Below are 19,405 nucleotides of genomic sequence, written 5' to 3'. Positions count from 1 at the left end.
CTCTGTCTCTCCCCCCCCCCTCTCTCATACACACACACACACCCTTGTGGGGGAGTAACCTTTCAAACCATTTTACATCCTCTCTGTCCCATAGTGAACTCTCCAATCTCATTTCAAGACACAATCCTGTTTTCTTTAAGTTCTAGCTATAATGTAACTCTTCTCCAGACTTTTTGAGTTTATATCTCAGCATCTTCTAGACTCAGGGTGTCCTTCAGAGGAATGCTGTATCCTCAACACCATTCGCCCCAACCACCTGCTAACTGTAAACTACATTACAGGAACCTCTCCATGTCTTTGGAAGCTTGGATAACCCCTGGCATGGAATGGGGATTTTAGGAGTACCCGTGGAGCTGCAGACACAGTTCAATTTGTTGTGCTTGTCTAGGGTACAAAATGAAGCCCAAGGCAGGCAGGCAGGCAGGCAGGCAGGCAGGCAGGCAGGCAGGCAGGCAGGCAGGCCGGCCCTCTAGTCCAGGCCAGTTCCAAGCTCTCCCTATTTCCCTTGGAATTATATACATCAATCACTACATGTGAATTAAAAGATTCCTGAGCTGATCTCTGACTCAACTCAGGGTCTGTAACCTAGTAACAATATGAACTCAAGATGTCTCTCAAATTTTTAGAGCAGTATTATCTAAGTTATTGTTTGGAGTACTATTTATCAACATAAATCAGCATGCACAATTTACTTTTCACTATTTAGTACCTGTATTCTTCTTAGCTAGTCATAGAAAAATTAAAGTACTTATCAATTCCACATCTCTAGATGAGCTCAAATCTAACTAAAACTCTGAATTCAAACCATATGTAAATTTTCAAGTTCAAATACAGTAAAATGTTGAAACCTCAGCTCATTACCATATATCTCATTTATTTTATTTTCACCGGGGGAAATGTATACTACAGTGTACATGTGGAATCAGAGGGCAATTCTGTGGAGTCAGTTCTTTCCCTCTACATTTGAATGGTCCCAGGGATCCAGGGCCCCATTCTGGTCACCAGGCCTGTGCAATAAGGGCTTTCACCCACTGAGTCCCTAACTGGCTCTGTTCTCATTTCTTCAACACAGTTCACCCATTAAAGCTTAGTAGTTGTCCTATCAAAACACATGCATAGCTTGTCTTCCTTCATATTCATCAAACTAATTTCCTCTATAATTTATTTTGCTTGAGTTTATTTACTTATTTTTTCATAAGCTAGGATTTCTCTTTGTAAGCAGAGCTGGTCTGGTACTCACTAAAATAGACCAATCTGGCCTCAAACACACAGAGATCGATCGGCCTGCCTCTGCCTGAGTGCTGGGATTAAAGGCGGTTTAATTTTACTTAACAAATAAACGAGATGATTTAAGTTAAAAATCAAAGATGACGCCCACTCTAGGAGAGCCTCAAGTTTGGTTCAGATATGAGTCTGAAACAAGATAACAATAAGCTAACATAGGTTTTGGATTACTTTTAAATTCATTTCCTCAACTTTAAAAAATTCTTTTATACTAACACATCCCTTAAGAGTTATTCTTAAAGATGGCTCAGTAGGCAAAGGTACTTGCTGTCAGCCTGACAAGAAAGAGTCCACAGGAAAGACGCCCTCACCTCCACAAGATCACATGCCCACACATACATAAAGTAATATAGTTAAAAAAAAAAAAAAAAAACAAAACTTGAAATCTGTGATACGGATCTACACAAACTAAAATTATAAAGTAGTGTCATCAGGCACACCATTTGCACGTCCCTTTCACAGTTTCTGGGCCTGACCCCCCGGCCAAACTCTTCAACATGGTCAGAGTGGCCACCAACTTCTAACCCTAACTCGCTGGGAGCTGGCTAACCTTGGGCACCATGGCTGTCCTGTGGTTCTAGCCCATCAAGCAACATATTAAAGGTGGTTTGGGGCATAAAAGAAGTGGGTTGCAGTAAACTCAGTACGTACTGACATATTATGTGGTAGGTCTTACAATGCTCACACTGGCTCCTCTAGACCCAGCAATCTGTTGAGTTGTGACTGTACGTACCAAATCAGTATGTCAGTGTGTTTCACATTATTACTTATGCCCTTCCAATGAAAAGAGTATCTATCAGTCAGCATGGACAACAGTACCTAGTGAGTCTGTCACTTCTTCCAGTGTTCCCAGTCACATGTATGCACATGCTGTAAAACCATGGGAATTTATCATTTTCTTTTCCCATACATAATTTTTCTTCAATATGTTTCTACAAAAGATTTCTCCTATTGCATGCAAATCAAACAATAGAAAATGTCACTCATCTAGAATATCAAGAAAGAACATATCACAAAAGAACAAAATGATTTCTCAAATTAGAGTAATAATAAGTTTATTAAGAAAAACTAGAAATACTCAACTGCAAAAGCAAGTATACAAGTTGACCTGAATCTTTTCAGTCTGACCTGGACTACAGATGATACTGTAACTGTTTTTTTTTTTTGTTGTTGTTGTTGTTGTTGTTGTTGTTGTTGTTTTTTCCCCCTCCGGAGCTGGGGACTGAACCACTCTACCACTGAGCTAAATCCCCAACCCCTTTTTTTAATTTTTTTTTTTTTACTGTAATTGTTTATAATAGCATTTCTTTCAAAGTGACAAGGGAAGAGTGCTTCAACAAACTCCTTAGCAAAAAGGAAGTAAGCTTATGTGGTTTACTACAATTTTAATGTTTTTAAAGATGTATTTTATTTTATCTTTGTGTGTGAGTGTTTTGATGGACCTGCTGGAACTGGAGTTACAGATGGTTGCAAACTACCATGTGGGTGCTGGGAACCAAACCTGGTCCTCTGTAAGAGTAGCAAGTACTGAGCCATCTCTCCAGCCCACAGTTACTATAATTATTCATCCCTTCTCCTGTTTATACTGGAAAGGAAAATAAAGCACAGTTATAACAACATACGAGCACGAATTTCAAAACTGGCTATACCGTCTAGTATGCCTAACATGCACGAAGGTCATACATAAGCTTTACATTATTATATAAATCTGTATCACCACAAAACACGAGTGGGCTTTCACTCAGCAAAGAGTCTTATATATGTATATACAAGTTGGTCCAGAATAAAAAAAGAAAAAAAAAAACAAAAACAAAAACAAAAACGAATCACTGTTTGTTTTTAAAAATGTCAATGCTGAATTCTTTTTTTTTTTTTTTTTTTTTTTTTGGTTCTTTTTTTTCCGGAGCTGGGGACCGAACCCAGGGCCTTGCGCTTCCTAGGTAAGCGCTCTACCACTGAGCTAAATCCCCCAACCCCCAATGCTGAATTCTTAATCTACATTTTACACAAATGTTTCTCAAAGTAGAGAACCACCTGAGGAGGGTAATAACTAATAAAGGCTAGTGTTTCCTGAGCACGGCAAAACACTCATGTATTCTCTGCATATATTATGTCACTCCTTAATCTGGGAAGGGATGAACTAAAGCTGTCATCCTGTGAACTGAGGAGACACAGATGAGTAATTTACATAAAAGTGGCAGAGGAAGGTTACTACCTATCAGAAGTGTCTGAGGAAGATCACAAACACATTAAGGCTTCCCACTACAGTGGCAAACACCACCATCACCAGTGTCTGCAGCAGAATCCTTGATGCAAATCAAAACCACCTACAAGATCCTCCTCTGACCCCATCAAAACCTACTCCTAAACCACAGCTTCATTCATATGGGGGCCACTGGCCTGGAGACGAGGGGGTGGGGGAATGCAAAAGCTGGGGCGCCCCAGATGATTCTAATGAGCAGATAAACTAAATGACTGTTAGTCTTGCAAATGGACGTGCTTATTTCTAATGTTGATAATAATAAAGGCTAGTATTTCCTGAGCACAATGTCAGGTGATTCTGACAGACAAGAGGAAAACCCACTAATAATTGCTTCACACTGTTAACTACTCCAAAGAGTCACCTGCAATCCCAGCGAAGGGTTTAGCTTTTCTTCTTCTTGAACAGAAGAGACATTACAACTGCACATTACAACTGCACTTGAACTGCACTTTTTATTTGGCTGCTCTGACCACAGGGCAAGCACTCTACCTCTGAGCTACATCTCCAGCCCTGGCTGAACCTCTGTAAATAAAATTCTGCCAGCTTTGATTCGACAGGAGGAGTTTAAGGACCCCACAGACAACATGAGAAAGTTGGCTGGCTGGTAACTTGCTATGAAGACCTGCAGAGCCTGCAATCACAGCTCCATTTGCCTCTGTCTGCCTCATGAATACTGGGTTTAAAGATATATACCACTGTGTCCTTTGTTTGTTTGTTTGAAATTGCCTCTAAAAGCGCCCGTAGTCCTTAGGTTTAAAATAAGAAAAAAGTCCTCAGAGTTAAACTAAAAATTAAATAGCAGGTTATGACACTAAAAGCATTATGATGTCCATTTAAACTGTATTATAGTTGGCTATATTCCTTAATTTGTGTTGACAGTTGAAACAGAGCTGTTATTATGGTGTGAAGTCCCATCTCCTTATCCAAGTACTGGGACAATGATTATGCAGTGTTTTTACCCTGTTAAGTCACCTAAATACACACGTTAACAGGTGCTAAGAAGCCAAAGTATTACGTAAGCACAACCAAACACCAACATGGCTAGCCAGGATGACTGCTCTCAACTACACAGGAAAATGCAAGGTCTCTGCTGACAATCTTCTGAGAAGCCTCACTGTTTCACTGCCTTGCTCGCAGCACACCCCACTCACCCTACACCGAAACACAATGAAAAACGCACCAGACATCCTCAGACTCGCTGCCCTTTTATATCAGTGATAAAGTGATATGCAAGTACAGGAAGTTTGAGCTACGACTTTTTAACCGGAGATAGCAGCTGCAAAGAGTATCAATACCCTAAGTTGTACAAACTCCGGATTTTATCAGGGAAATGTTACAAAACTTCCTTCTTCCGGACAGCTCATTATTTGCCCCAAGTCTACATTCCTTTATTAGTCATGACCTTTCAGAATGTTTTTATCCCTTATTGTCTGAATAATATTGGACTTTTGATGTCGCTAATAAACCTTAACAGGAGTCCTTATCAAAGAAGCCAACCGGGTCTGTGCCCCAAAGCAGAACGATTACAGGAAACTTAGTACTTGTAATTCATTGTAAACGAAAGTTATCTTCCTACTTTTACGTCCACCTGTATATTTCTATCATACATAACTGACAGAAACTTTATAATCAGTTTTGCAGAAATTTACTCTTGAGGAACTGGGAAGCCCTGTGTATTGTGTGTGACAGACACACGACAGTGAACCTCACTGACCAATGGCCACTGGGATCTTACACCTCAGATCTGACCTCTGAGCCATATATGTCAATAGGCTGTAAGTCAGGCAGAGTCCCAAAGAATAACTGGGGTTTGCTATAAAGATGGATCCTAAAAGACATATATGCACGTCCACCTCTAGCCTGTATGGATAGCCCATAAGAACCATCATCCCGGCTGGGATCCCACACGTCCCACGGGCCGTGGGGCCTGCTCCGGGGCTGTGGGAGGGAGGGGAGGCAGTGTCTGTCCCCACTTGGGAGTCCTAAACAAATGGAAACACAGCAAGTTCTCACTTCCTGATCACCGGAGCTTCCCGAAGGCCCCCGTGCGGCGCCAGTCACCAGAGACCGGGGTTCAAGGAAGGAGAACCGGGAGGGGTCCTGGGGCCCACCCAACCCGCGCCTCCCCGTCCTCGTCCTAGCTCTCGCAGGGCCTTACACGGTGACGTGACCGGAGCCGCGGACCACCACCGGGTCGGGCGAGTACTTGAGCAGCTGTTCCTCCAGGGCCCGCTCCTCGTCCTCCTCCTCCTCGTAGATTTCATCGAAATCCGCCATCCCGCGCCGGCGAGCCCCCCGCCTGGGGCCCTGGCTCTAGGGCGGCCGCGGGGAACGGCTGGTGAGGCGGCGGGCGCGGAGGCCGCGGAGCTGGAGCTCGGCAGTATCAGCTCTGGCTATTGAGAAGACCTGGTCCCGGCCGCCGCCGCCGCCGCCATTACCGTGGGCAGGAACAACAACACAATGTCAACATCCGCCGGGGCCGCCACCCCCGCCAGCGCCGCCGCCGCCAGCGCCGCCGCCGTCGCCGCCGCAACTCCGGCAACCACAGCAACAGCCGGAGCCACCCGCAGCAGGAGCAGCCGGCTACCGCATCGCGAGACTTCCCGGGAGCGCGGGCGGGCGGGCGGGCGGGCGCGGGCGTGGGCACGCGGGCGAGCGGGCGGGCGCGAGGGGGTGGGCGGGCGCGCGCACGCGGAAGGCCTCGCGCGCTCCCCGGACGCCGGCCTCTTCCTCCGCTTGCACCCGGCGCGGCCCCGCCCTCCGGCTCCAGGGTCACCGACCCGGAAGGCGGCGTCTGTGAGGACGGGGGTGTTGACCCTGACTCGATTCTGAAAGCCAAGCTGAAGTAATCTCTAGCCCAAACAACGACCGAGGACCAAGCTCCTGGCTGGACGAGAGACTCTGACTGCCAGTTTAGCAATCCGTTTTTAGTCCACGATGCGAAGCAGAGTTGGTTGACTTTGCCAACTTGAGACCAACAAAGCAATGCATTCTTGTCTGCTAATATCGCCAAAGCCAAATATCTTGTCCTTTTGGTCTCTCAAGTAGTCCCAGGTTGTTTGTTTGTTTGTTTGTTTAAAGAAGAAATCTCACCATCATACTATCAAACGAAGTTGACAAGTTCTCTGGGTTCCAATTAGGAAGGTGCAGTTGTATGCTTCCCCTCTCTAGTGAGAGATAATCTGTTTTCTCCCATAAACCTTACCAGGTTCCTCCACAGGAGAGGTGGGTGGGAAAGACAAGAGGGGAGAGCAGTGGACTTAATGGATGGGTCACCTTGAACTTGGTTTCATAATCAAGAGTCCAGACGCCAGGCATCCAAACAGCATAGGAACAGGACTGGACTCCTGAGGACCATCTGGACAATGGAGGAACAAGAGTTTCTCATTGTACTGGGAAGGAAAGAATAGTGTCTGCAGTCAGTTCTCCACATAGAGTTCACATCCTTGAAGTTCATTTACAGGCCTTTGTCCAAACAGAAAATGCACAAAGGTTAACGTGGAGGGTGGGAAGGAGTTGAAGAAAACGGGCAGTGAGCTAGGAACGGAAAAATAGTCAATGTGTCAGATGTATGCCTTCCCAGATGTATTCATTCAATAAACACTGAGCCTGCTATATGGTAAGCTGTGTGTGTGTGTGTGTGTGTGTGTGTGTGTGTGTGTGTGTGTTACAGTCTCTGGCAGTAACTTAGCTGTCATTAAGACAAGCAATTGTAATTTTCTACTGGGGGTTCAGAGGGTATACCGAAATCTCCAATGGAGAATACACACAGGAGGCGGCTTAGCTTGGTAGCTCTGAAGGCTGACTTTGAATCCCCCTCCTATCACTTCCTATGGGACCGTGGACAAGTTGTTTGACCTCTTGGTCTTTGACCTGTAACAGGAAGTCGGAAGTGGGGCCCCTAGCAGGTAGGAGAAGGAAGCAGGAATGTTGGGAACTGAAAGCCACTCTATGGCGCTGTAATAGACCCTTGTCTCTAAAATAAAACAAGATACTATTATCTATCCCTGGGCTCCTTGGCAGATTGTCTTGATGTATGTGGAATGCCATAAGAGGGCCTGGCACATGGTGACTGCATAGTCACAACAGGAAACATTCCTGATTCTCCCCAGCTTCTCTACCACGAAGATCACCACGTTCCCTCTGCGTTGTGTAATGTTTTGATGTCTGTGATGTGTCATTAGTTTCAGAGACCCTGTGTGAACTTGCTCTTGGTCCTGTGTGTATGTGTGTATTTAATACTCTCATTCACAACTTCAACGTCAACATATTGGTTGCAGAAAGCTCCTGAAGCTCCTCCTGGACAGTAACCAAGAGACCAGTGGCCGCACTCAAAGAATGCAGAAAGGATCGGGGAGGAGGGGAAGAGGAGGAGGAAAATGGGCCTGTTCCGGTCACAGGCCACAACCTGCATGCTGTGTGTGACCCAGAATTCACCTTTCAGTAAAGACAGCCGCTGATCATCACACACCTGACCACCTTCCAAGGATGGAGGAAACTGGAACAGCCCCTTCCTTCTCCAGCACCCTTCACAGATCCGGCTTCAGAGGAGAACCTCCATGAGTACTTTCTGAGTGGAGATGGATCATGGCTGGCACTGCCTGCAGAGCATTGGGAGCTAATTAGGCATCGGAGGACTTGCAAGAACCTCTCTCTCAGCACTGCCATGTGTGGGAGAAGCATTCTTGTTGGACTGGACAGAGAGATCATTCTAACTCCCACTGCCAAGGTGTAAAGAGGAATCGTTGTTTTTTGTTTTTTGTTTTTTTTCTTTTTGACTCTTCTTCCTGTTAAAGGGGCGCGAGACCTGGGAATAAGGCCAAGAGGGTGAGGAAAGATGAGTCAAACATTTCTCTATAATAGTTGACATCATAGTTTCAAACTCCACCCCCAACGCTCCAGGATTGTTTCCTGCCAAATGGCTTCCTCCACCTTTCCTGAGGATGAACCAACCGCTTCTGAGGTTTTCCCCTCTACCTCAAGAGTTCTTCCGAGCTCACAGCACACACCCCTGCCAACATGGCTCTTCTTTTGTGTACCTCTTCATGCTACTCACAGCCACATTTTCCTTCAGACCAACTGACTTAAAACAAACAGGACAAGCTCAGCAATCCCCCAGGAGGCAAGGCTTTAGTTGCTATTTGAGGCAGGGAGGGAGATCTTTGTGTGTTCAAAGCCAAGTTGATCTACAGTTCCAGGGCAGCCAAGGGTAGGCAAAGTAACCCTGTCTTGAAACACCCCCCACCCCGTGCACATTGTTGTTTATTTTTTTGTGTATGTGTGCATTGGTGGTTTGCCTGTATATATGTTTGTGTGAGGGTGTTGGACCCCCTGGGACTGGAGTTACAGACAACTGTGAGCTACCATATGGGTGTTGGGAATTGAACTCAGGTCCTCTGGAAGAACAGCCAGTGCTTTTTAATTGCTGTCTCTCCAGCCCCCACATCTATCTTTCCGAGCTTCTTCACCCTCACTGGAACCTTTGCCATAGAGTTATAAGGGATCACACGAGATAGCACATGTCCTGTGGCCTTAACTCTACCCTTCCCTAAAATTCATACATTAGCTGTAACACTCCGTGTCATGACGGTCTTTGGACATGGGGCTTTGGGATAGCTAAATGGGTTTAAAATACAACATCAAAGGTTTCAGAAGAAGAGCCATACCTCGATAGAGACAGCAGAGACCCTGCACTCTTCCTGTCTACCTTGGAGGAAGACAGCAAGGAGAAGGCTATCTGAGAGTCAGGAGGAAACCCTCGACAGGCTGGCACCTGGCTCTTGGATTTTCTCTCTCTAGACTTTTAGATAACTCCCACTTATTTGAGCCACTCTCAATCTAGGTGGGCAGCCTCCTTGCCCTTCCCACAACATAGAGCCCCAGGATTTCTCCCACACCCATTCTGGGCCTCACCGCTGGTGACTAGAAAGCAGCCTTGGACTACTCGCTAGAAGACCATGATCAATAAGGAGTACAAAATGTGGAAAAGGAACACCCTTTCCTTTATAATTTTGTGGTGACCCATGACCTGGAGTAGCCCAGCTTTACTGCCCAGTGACTTCCAGACGTAACCAGACCGGACATGAAGGGAATGATTTCAACATTCATTGTCATGCCCTGGGGACACATACATCAGATAAACAATGCGATCACCTTGTGATCGCCAGTGTCCAGCTCCCTACTGATGATGCTCAGTTTGCAATGGGAAGGAAGGAGAATTTGGAAGTCTGGGCTCTGTCAGTGAGAAACTGAGTTAGAAATCAGGATCAACCATGAAGAAGTAAACAGGGCTTGTTATATTCCCCGGAGCCCTTGCTTGAATTGTTGCAACAAAGACTCTCTCCAGTGACGTTCTTGATTTTGACTGCACAAGCAGCCTTCTAAACCAGACACCCTTGGAGAGTGCAACTCTTCGGAAGGGAGGCAAACCTTAGCGCGTTCTTAGTTCTCCAGATGACAGGAGCGTCTGCCTGTGGGACAGCTTTCAGCTTCAAAGGAAAGAAAAGTGATGGATGCAGAGCCCATCCTGACAGGACACACAACCGTAATCCACGTTTCCTGGCATCTGTCTTGGTCAGTTGTGGGTGATCATAAACATAAGACTCATGATAGCCTTTCAAAGAATACTTCCAAACCAAGCCGCTCAGAAGATGCTGGCACTGCTGAGGTAGGGTTTTCAATCCTTAGAGTGAGCTCATTCTTGCCACGGGATCCGCTGATAACACCACTGCCTCAGGGAATCTGAGCAATCCGAAACTCAAGCTGTAATCACATAAGGACGAAATAGTTCAAGCTCACACGTCACCTCACAATGGCACTACCTACCTTGGCTTCTGCTGGGTTCTGATCGTAGATGGGGTGCCTGGGGTTTAAATATAACTGGGGAGGAACAGGCCACAAGATGCAGAAGATAGCCCACCGGGGAGGTCACGCAGGCAAGATCTCTGAATTCTCCAGGAATCCCAGTGAACCCAGGCTGATTTGTTCCGTATCAGGAAACCATATCATGCAAGTGAGACAGATGGACAAATAACCGAGAGCATTTACAGCGATGGATGCCTGAAGGCAGCATGGATCCAGAGGGCAAGGACCCTAGACATGTCTGCCTCTGTGGTTTTTAGATTCCCCCTTTCCCTTTGAACCTTGAGGTCATTTTAGCACCGGCTTTGAGACTCAGACTTTATTCATCTCCACCTTTAATATCGGTGCCGTCAAAAATGATTAACCCAAACAGAGTGTTCTCTAATCTTTTCTGAAATTCCCTCTAGATTTTACTTATCTTTTGTCCGTGAATGTTTTCCTGCATGTGTATCTGTGCACCATGCATATACAGTGCTCTCAGAGACCAAAGAAGGCATCAATTCCTGTAAGACTAGAGTTAGACTGTTGTAGACCACCATGTGGGTGCTGGGAACTGAACCCCTGTGCTCTGTCTGGACCCCTGTTTTCTAGCTCTTACCTGGGGGCCTTTAAGTACAAGCCACAGACTTACATTTAAATTTTCTAGTAACAAAGCCAGGTCTAAAGAACATAGTATGAGGAATGGAGCTAAGTAAGGTAGGTTTTCAAGTTGTTCTTATTCATGAACTAGGGGGCTTCGAGTCATCTAGATCCCTACTTAAAGTTCCTTCAGTTGACTCCCCCAGATGTACTTTCCCGTGTAGACCAGTCTCCACTTGGTTTCTTCACTAAGACTGCAGGTTTTCCCTCCTCAGGGATTTTTTTTTCTGCCCCTTCATGTATTTCTTGAGCTGTTTTCACATTGTTCTTTTCCTTTCTGTGAAACATTGTTCTTGTTGTGATTTTTCCTTTCTTTAAAATTTGGGACTACCAAGTTTTAACGATGCATGCTTTTATCTGGCAGTTGCACCACAGGGAAGCTGCCATTGAGAAATGTGAACTGACTGTTGTATTTTTTTTCACCTTATATTAATCCTTGATAAGAGTTTATTTCTCTTGGCCAGTGGAGTCTTTGACCATTATAGCTTGGTAGCATCTTCATGTTGGTTGGCTTACCTCGCTATCAGGCCTGTTAGTCCCTGTGACTAACATAAGTTCTTATAATGGAAATAAATTGCCTTTCTACATTAAAAAAAAAGTCACCAATCCCAAGGACTGCATGTTTGTACCCCACAAAACTTATATATAGGTCCAGATGTGGTGCCTTTCACCATGTAATCCCAGAATTTAGGAAGCTGAGGCAGGAGGATCAATGGTTCTAAACCATCCTGGGTTACATAGTGAGGCTGCAGCAAACCTGTACCCCAAATCCCCAACTCAAAAAGTGTGTCCTTAGATCATAGCCCTCAGAGAACCGACCTGTCCTTCTGTTGCAGGAGGACACAGACAGAAGACAGGAGGTACCAACTCTCTGAGATACTTTTCCATAGCCATGACAAAACGTCATGACCGAGACATCTTCAAAGACTTTAAGTCGGGGCTCACCATCCCAGAGAGACAGACTCCATGACTATCATGGAGGGGAGCATGGCAGCAGGCAAGTAGTCCTGAGAACTTGCATCTGATCTACAAGCAAGAGGCAGAGAGAGAGAGAGACTGCGAATCAGTATGGGCTTTGTAAACCTCAAAGCTCGTCTTCCAATGACACACCTCTAACAAGCCCACACTTCCTAACGCTGCCCAAATAACTCAACCAACTGGGGACCAAGTATTCAAACGTATGAGCCTATGGAGGCCATTCTCATTCAAACCACCACACCGTACTTGTGATCCTGGGCATCCCAGCTCCCAGAACTACAAGGAGAAGAAACATATATTTGTTGTTTATAAGCCATCCAGCTTATCATATTTTGTTACAGTAGCCCAAACAAGTTAAGATATCATGTATGTCATCTTTTCTCAGACCGAGTCAAATACTAGGCAGTATATCAGACCCTGATTTGTTCACTTTTCATTCATTCATTCATTCACTCATTCACAAATACACACTGAATGACTGTCATGTCCCAGAAACTGTGCCTGAACTATGGCATTAACATTAAAGTAGTAAGCAAAATGCAGTCCCTGTCTTCACGAGCATGGCATTCCACTCGAGAGGGCTGACACAATTACATACATAATTGTTAAAACCATGATTGGTCCTGTGGTTAAAGACAGAGGCTCATGAGAGTGATCCGGAGACCTAGGTCACTCTGAGATGTTGAGAATTCTCTGGGGGAAAAGACATTTAAGCAGCAGACAAGATGCTAAAGAAAAGTATGGGGTGGGAAAGGGGAAGAATAGTTTTGGATTTTTGGGTTTTTTTACAAAAAAAAAAAAAAGAGGAAGCTCCAGTCAGTGGGAAAATCACAATCAAAGCCTCTGAGGTTGAAAAGAAGCTAGCCAAGGCCAGGGAATGGGTCACAACAAGAAGAGCCAAATCTGACATCAGGTCAACCAAGTTGGTAGAAATTTGGCCTTTGAAACAAGTCTGAAGGTCACCTTGGAATAAGGATGAAGAGGGTGTGGACCCAGGCAGTGACACTGTCAGCTGTGCACTTGTGAACCCCCAGAGAGGAAGTGCAGAGGCCCCACCTACCCTGCAAGCATCACTCTCACCCACCACCACCAGGACACTACGACTTTTGGTAATTCATGTTCTCCATTTTCTTTTTTTTTAAAAAAAGATTTGTTTGTTTGTTTGTTTATTATATATGGGTACACTGTAGCTGTTCAGATACACCAAAAGAGGGCATCAGATCCCATTACAGATGGTTGTGAGCCACCATGTGGTTGCTGGGATTTGAACTCAGGACCTCTGGAAGAGCAGTCAGTGCTCTTAACCACTGACCCATCCCTCCAACCCCACGTTCTCCATTTTCAAGGACAGCTGTTGGATCAAGCTGATTGTATCCCGACTTGCGCTAATATACATGTGGCCTAAAATCTGAAGTATATTCCCCAAGCCCAGAGTTTTGGCACCTACTGTATAAACTGGAAAATAACAAAGACCCTTTGGCGTCCCCGGACTGAGAAGGGCAAACCAGACGTGTATGGAAAGACCCTTTCGATTGGAATAGAAATCTTCCTCGTTGTCCACCGCGATGGTGACTAGGGCAGAGGAAGGAATATCAATCTGAAGTAGACTGGGAGTCCAGTACGGTGGCGCCTGTCTGGAATCCTAGCATTCGGCCTGTTGAGGGAGGGTCAGGAGTTTGAAGTTGGCCTGAGCTACACAGGAAGATACCATACTTCCTTATTACATATTCGTTTATATGGGGTACATTTTAGAAATAAATCAGAGTTGGAGCTTCCTGAGAGCAGAACTTTTAGTAAGCATTTTATCACATTTACTTATGTATTTGTATTCTCCTGTACATGGGTGGAGGCTAAGAAGACTTTCCGGAGTTCTCCTTCTACCACAAAGACTCCTTGGAAATGAGATCACCAGGCTTCACAAGGGCCTTTACCCGATGAGCCATCTCAACAGCCCCACACCTTATTTAGTTGGACCAAAGTAAACACATAAAATATTCTGGGCATTGCTCCTTTTTTCTCCTTTTAAAAAACTTTTTGATTTTTAAATGAGCAAAGTCTTAGGTTTAATTTTGACATTTTCCAAATACAATTTGGTTTTCTCATGGGTTTTTTTATTGATTTGTTCAAGACTTTTTATTATGTGCTCATAATTTACGTATGTGCCTGTGTCTGTGAATGTATGTGGCAGGCCTACAGGTGCCACACAGGCCAGAGTAAGGCATAAGACCCCCTGGGGCTGGAAGTAATGCAGTTGTGAGTCACCCTCCATGGTGCTGTGTATTGAACTATGGTCCTTTAGAAGACCAACAAGCTCTTTTAACCACAGAGCCATCTCTCTAGTCCTTCTGTTTTTATGTTTTTAAGATAAGAGCTCGTATACTGGGACTGGTTGAATTTTCCATGTAGTTAGTGATAACCTTGATCCCCCTGCCTTAGCTTCCCAAATACAGAATTATGAACCACCAAAACCATACCAGGAAGGCATTATTTTAAGCACTTTAGCCATTATACAGTACCAAAACCATCGGTTCCATTGACCTAGCATGCAGGAAGTTGCTGGATCTGTTTCTGAAGTACAGCATAAACCCCAATAGGATGGCCTCAGTGTTTCAAGATAGAGCGGGAAGTGGCTCTGGAATTCATGGTCATCCTTGGCTGCATAGGAACTTGAAGGCTAGCCTAGGCTACAAAAGACTACCTAAAGAAAAGGAGATGGTGGAGGTGATGGTGGTGGTAGTGGTAGTGATGGTGGTGGTGGAGGTGGTGGTGGAGGTGATAATGGTGGTGGTAGTGATGGTGGTGGTAATTGTGGTGGAGGTAAGATTAGAACCAGGACTTGGATCTAAATAGTATATTTCCTCATCATATGGTCTAGATACCAGTAGAAGCCAGCCAGGTGTGGGGGTACATATGTGTGATTCCAGCACTTGGAAAATAGGGGCCAGAGGACTACAAGTTCCAGGCTAGCCCAGGAGGTATAGCAAGTTCCAGGCCAGTCAGAGAGGCACAGCAAGTTCCAGGTCAACCAGGAGTGCACAGCAAGACTATCTCAAAATAACAAACAAGTGAAACACCAGACAAATATGTGGGTTGCCTACACCTCTCTCTTCCCAACACCAACAGGATAATTAACTAGATTAATAAAATAAAAGGTGGCTGTGTGTATGAAGCCATTTGCTTTCCTTTTTTTCTAGGTCATCTCACACTATGAATCCGTATTTAATTCAGATCCTGTCTCCAAGATATTTTCATCACAAATCCAATAAAACCCAAAGGGTTCTCTTGTAGTCCTTCAATACTGCCTGATTTAATATCATCTGATTTAAACTCAACACTATAAACATGAAGTACAAGTTGTATTCAGTCCTCTTCTCTGCAGTCTTTTAAGTTCACAGAATAGTTTCCCATGAAGCAGAGTTGAGCCAGAAGCCATTTGGTCCACACTGTCCCTCCAGACCATAGAACAGAGCTAGATGTAGCTACATCAGAAGTGGGGGCAGGAGGATTTCTCCTTTGAGGCTAGTCTGAACTACAGATTCCCTATTTCAAAAGAGTAAACAAAACAGGGAGCTGGGTTTGCAGCTCCATTGGCCTAGCATGCATGAAGCTATGGGTCTGACCTCCAGCATTACATAAATACAGCAGATAAACCCGGCACTCCAGAGGAAGAGGCAGGGGGATCAATTCAAGGGAATCCACAGTAAGTTTGAGGCCAGCCTGAGCTACAAGAAACTTTGAAAACCAGAATGAGGAAAAGAAAACCAAGCATAAATGTATTGCTCTGTGTGATTCTTCTGTAACTAAACACTTTAATTATGATGTCAAACATCATGTGTAGTTGAGTATATACAAAAGTAGTGTCTGTTCTGCCACAGGAAAAGCTAGATTCTTGAAGGTGAAGACTGTTGTTGTTGTTGTTGTTGTTGTTAGCCTTGGAATATTGTTGTTGTTGTTGTTGTTGTCGTTGTTATTTGCAGCCTTGGAATACTCCCTGGATCTGGAGTCAGTCAATACTTGTTCATCTGTTACTTCTCAATCTCTGAGATACAAAACTATTGCATTCCTGTCTGAGCCCAACATTGTAAAGACATCCCTATCCAAAGTCTTCATTGAGCCAAATATTGCCCATATATCTCAATCATATTTCCTCCACGTAAGTAAACTGAGGTGCCTGCCTCTTTGCAGAGGCCGCATCCGATTCCCTTCAGCTGTATGGCCTAGATCCTTCAGTATGTTTGGACTCCCAAGCAGACACACCTTGATATGAGGAGTTTGATGGGCCTCCAAAATGGTCCCTAATGACATCCTTCCAAGTGATGGGACTGTAGGCCTGTGACAGATGGACCAATTCTTGAACATGACTTAAAATAAAGAAATGGGGTCAAGCGAGAGGGCTCAGTGACTAAAGGGACTTGCTGCCAAGACTGATAACCCTTGGCTCCCACATGATGGAGAATCAACTCTCCTCTGACCTACACACACACACACACACACACACACACACACACACACAGAGAGAGAGAGAGAGAGAGAGAGAGAGAGAGAGAGAGAGAGAAAGAGAGAGAGGAAAGGCAGGAGTCTGAAGTACAACTAAAATCCAAAACTGCGAATGTGTCTATAATTTAAAATTTTTATGGAAGGGAGAGAAAAGATAGAAAGGGAAAAATAAGTGCATGTAATGAAAAGAGGAAGTCACCCATTTGCCTTGGTAAAATGAGACATTGCTAAGTGGTTATAATGGAATTCGCATGCTTCCTTCCCATTGAAGTTTTGTTTCAAAAATTGTTTTAAAAAATCTTGAAATCCAGGTGTAACAGAGCACTCCTTTAATCCCAGCACTTTCAGAGACCAAGGAAGGTGGATCAGGTTCGAGGTCAGCCTTGTCTACAAATCAAGTTCCAGGACAGCCAGGGCTGTACAGAGAAACCCTGTCTCACAATAAACAAACAAACGAACAAAGTGAAATTTAAAAATATGAAAAATATGTGAAAAAAAAGAAAACTTGGAGGATAGTTGAGTGAACTCCCTCTGTCACTCATCTGTGCTCAGAGCTAACTAAACAGTCCTCACTCAGAGGTGTCACAAGGGTGGGGCGAGCTGACTCGTGTAAGGAATGAGGAGCACTCCATACACGTTAGTTATCACTAATGATGTTGTTTTTAATCTGAGTGGATAGGGTACTAGAGAGAGAGGAAGACATAGGTGTCTCCATGGCAACCTTCTGACTCTGAGTTCCTTTCCTTCAATTCTCTCATCTAAACAGTGAAGACAATGTTGCCAACTCCTCCTTTCCAGAAACAACTCACCGTGATGGGTCCTCCTCCAAGCACCTACAGAGATTTGTAGAAATGCAAGATGTCCAGCAGAGGCGATGGCTCAGCCGTTGAAGGCTCTTGCTGCTTTTGTGGCAAAGCCAGGTTCAGTACCCAGCACCCACATGTTGGCTGTCACTGTCATGTAACTTGAGCTTTAGAGGGTCTGATGCCCTCTTCTGACTTCTGTGGGTACCATGGTGCACATACATAGATGTAAGCAAAACATTCGTACACAGGAAATGATAAGAGAAAAGATCTTTATTTTAAAATGGAAAAAGTAAGCTCCTGCAACATTATTTCCCTTCCTGTCTTTTCCTGTACAGAGTAGAACCATGGTGGGTGGGGGGTGCAGTAGGAGGGTGGACACGAGGCCACCAATTCAGACCTGTGCAGTAGTCTGACAGTCTTGAATAGGAAAGAATAGTGAAACCTGGCTTTATCATTTTTCCACGACTCAAGTAAGCAGCTCACGCTGTATATGATAGCTTCACTCAGGTAACAATGTCCTGGTCATCTAAGAAATGTCTAGGGTATTATTTAGCTGCTGGTTTCCATGGTGATTAGCCTGTAAAAGTGTCCTCTGAAGATGCACTGTCTGAAGGTACTCTGAAGTCTGATGAGAATGCTGCTCACCCTGCACATGACCCCGATGTGGCCCAAAGATCCCACGCTACCGGTGGTTTATCATATTGGAAACCCCCTTGACACCCTACTGCCAACACAAGGGCAGTGCTTCAAGGACACGAGTAACTAGTTATCTGTGCTGAGAAGGTGGTACCACTGGGACCTACCACACCTTGGGACATCAGAACGTGGCTCTATCCTGACCTATCTGATTTGAGATGCTTTAGGAATAATGTTATTTAGCAAATCAGAACATTTTTGGATGATAATCTGTGATTAACTCAATCCCAGTTTTTTCCCCATCAATCCGTGTTTTCCCACATTGATTCATTTAGAGGATTTTGTTTTTGTTTTGTTTGTTTGTTGCTGGTTTTTTTTAATTCCCATATTACTGCAACGAGTTGATAGATCCATGTCATTCATGACCCTACCACAGACAGGAGTGTCTGTTGACAGACATCAGAGCAGAAGAACAGGCATTAATTTCTCTTCTCATTGCAAGGTGATCAAACCCACAGTTTGATGGCTGGGCTGATCAGGACAGCTGAGTCTAATTTAATTCAGTCAGATTAGTTCGTGCCACTAGGGATAATTCTATGATGACTCCAAATCCCTCATTTGTTTTGGAATTATAATGAGAATAATATGGGAAGAATCTTATTAACATAGTCTGAAATGTTTATCTATATCGAGATTTACATTTTACTTTCCATCAAATCTCTTTTTCCTTTTTTGAAATAAAGAGCCTCACGTCGCCCCAGCTGGCTTTAAATTACTTAGTAGCTAAGGATGCCCTTGAACTCCTGCCTCCACAGGGCTGGGATTACTGGCCTGTGTCTTCAGACTTGCTTATCCACTCAAAAGTAAGAGAACATTTGTGACTTTTTATTGCTTTTATATTTCTCTTATGCAACATCACAAGTCTCAAGCTCTACCAACTAAGCTAGTTGGATAATATCTTTGTGACATTAAATGATACAATCTTGGGAATTTTACTGGATACTTTTCTTTTCCAGGTAGGGCTTAAAACTTCCCCTCGACTTTTATTTGTCCTTTCTGGGTTTTTTTCACCTTTTTCTTTATTTTCTTTTCTCTGATATATTTCTTCTCTTTGCTATCGTGATACCTTTCTACTTTCTCTTCTTTTCCTTTACTGATATAACCAAAGGTGTTTTAATTGCTCGCAGAAAATGACCTTAAAACTTTAAACCACGTGCCATTTTTGAGGATTAATATTCAAGAAGGTTTCTATTTGCACAATGATAGATATTAAATATTTATTAAAAACAGGATTAAAAAGATCCTGGCCAATTTGAGCACCTTTCTCTTTTCTGGGATATTGGCTGTAAGTCATCAGCTGACAAAATGAGCGTACATGAGGTGATATATGTGCTAAGTAGCTTTACGACGTTGATCATTCATGTACACATATGTCAAATCA

At 44.3% G+C, this 19,405-nt stretch overlaps 1 protein-coding gene and 1 pseudogene across 1 annotated transcript in view; one reads left to right on the top strand and one right to left on the bottom strand.

The window, feature by feature from the left end:
- The window catches only part of Chic2 (cysteine-rich hydrophobic domain 2), a 34,397-nt gene extending 28,525 nt beyond the window's left edge, over positions 1 to 5,872 (bottom strand). Inside the window, exon 1 of the mRNA NM_001105736.2 lies at positions 5,706 to 5,872. Within this exon, the coding sequence (NP_001099206.1) occupies positions 5,706 to 5,824 (119 nt within the window). The 5' untranslated portion in view covers positions 5,825 to 5,872. The remainder of the gene's footprint in view (positions 1 to 5,705) is intronic.
- A 3,258-nt stretch (positions 5,873 to 9,130) lies between these two features.
- Rbbp4-ps3 (RB binding protein 4, chromatin remodeling factor, pseudogene 3) lies at positions 9,131 to 10,580 on the top strand (annotated as a pseudogene).
- Positions 10,581 to 19,405: the final 8,825 nt, after the last annotated feature.

The sequence above is a fragment of the Rattus norvegicus genome, chromosome 14 (genome assembly GCF_021556685.1).
Source record: "Rattus norvegicus strain SHRSP/BbbUtx chromosome 14, alternate assembly SHRSP_T2T, whole genome shotgun sequence".
Lineage (NCBI taxonomy): Eukaryota > Metazoa > Chordata > Mammalia > Rodentia > Muridae > Rattus > Rattus norvegicus.
This window is presented reverse-complemented; position numbering and strand designations above follow the sequence as displayed.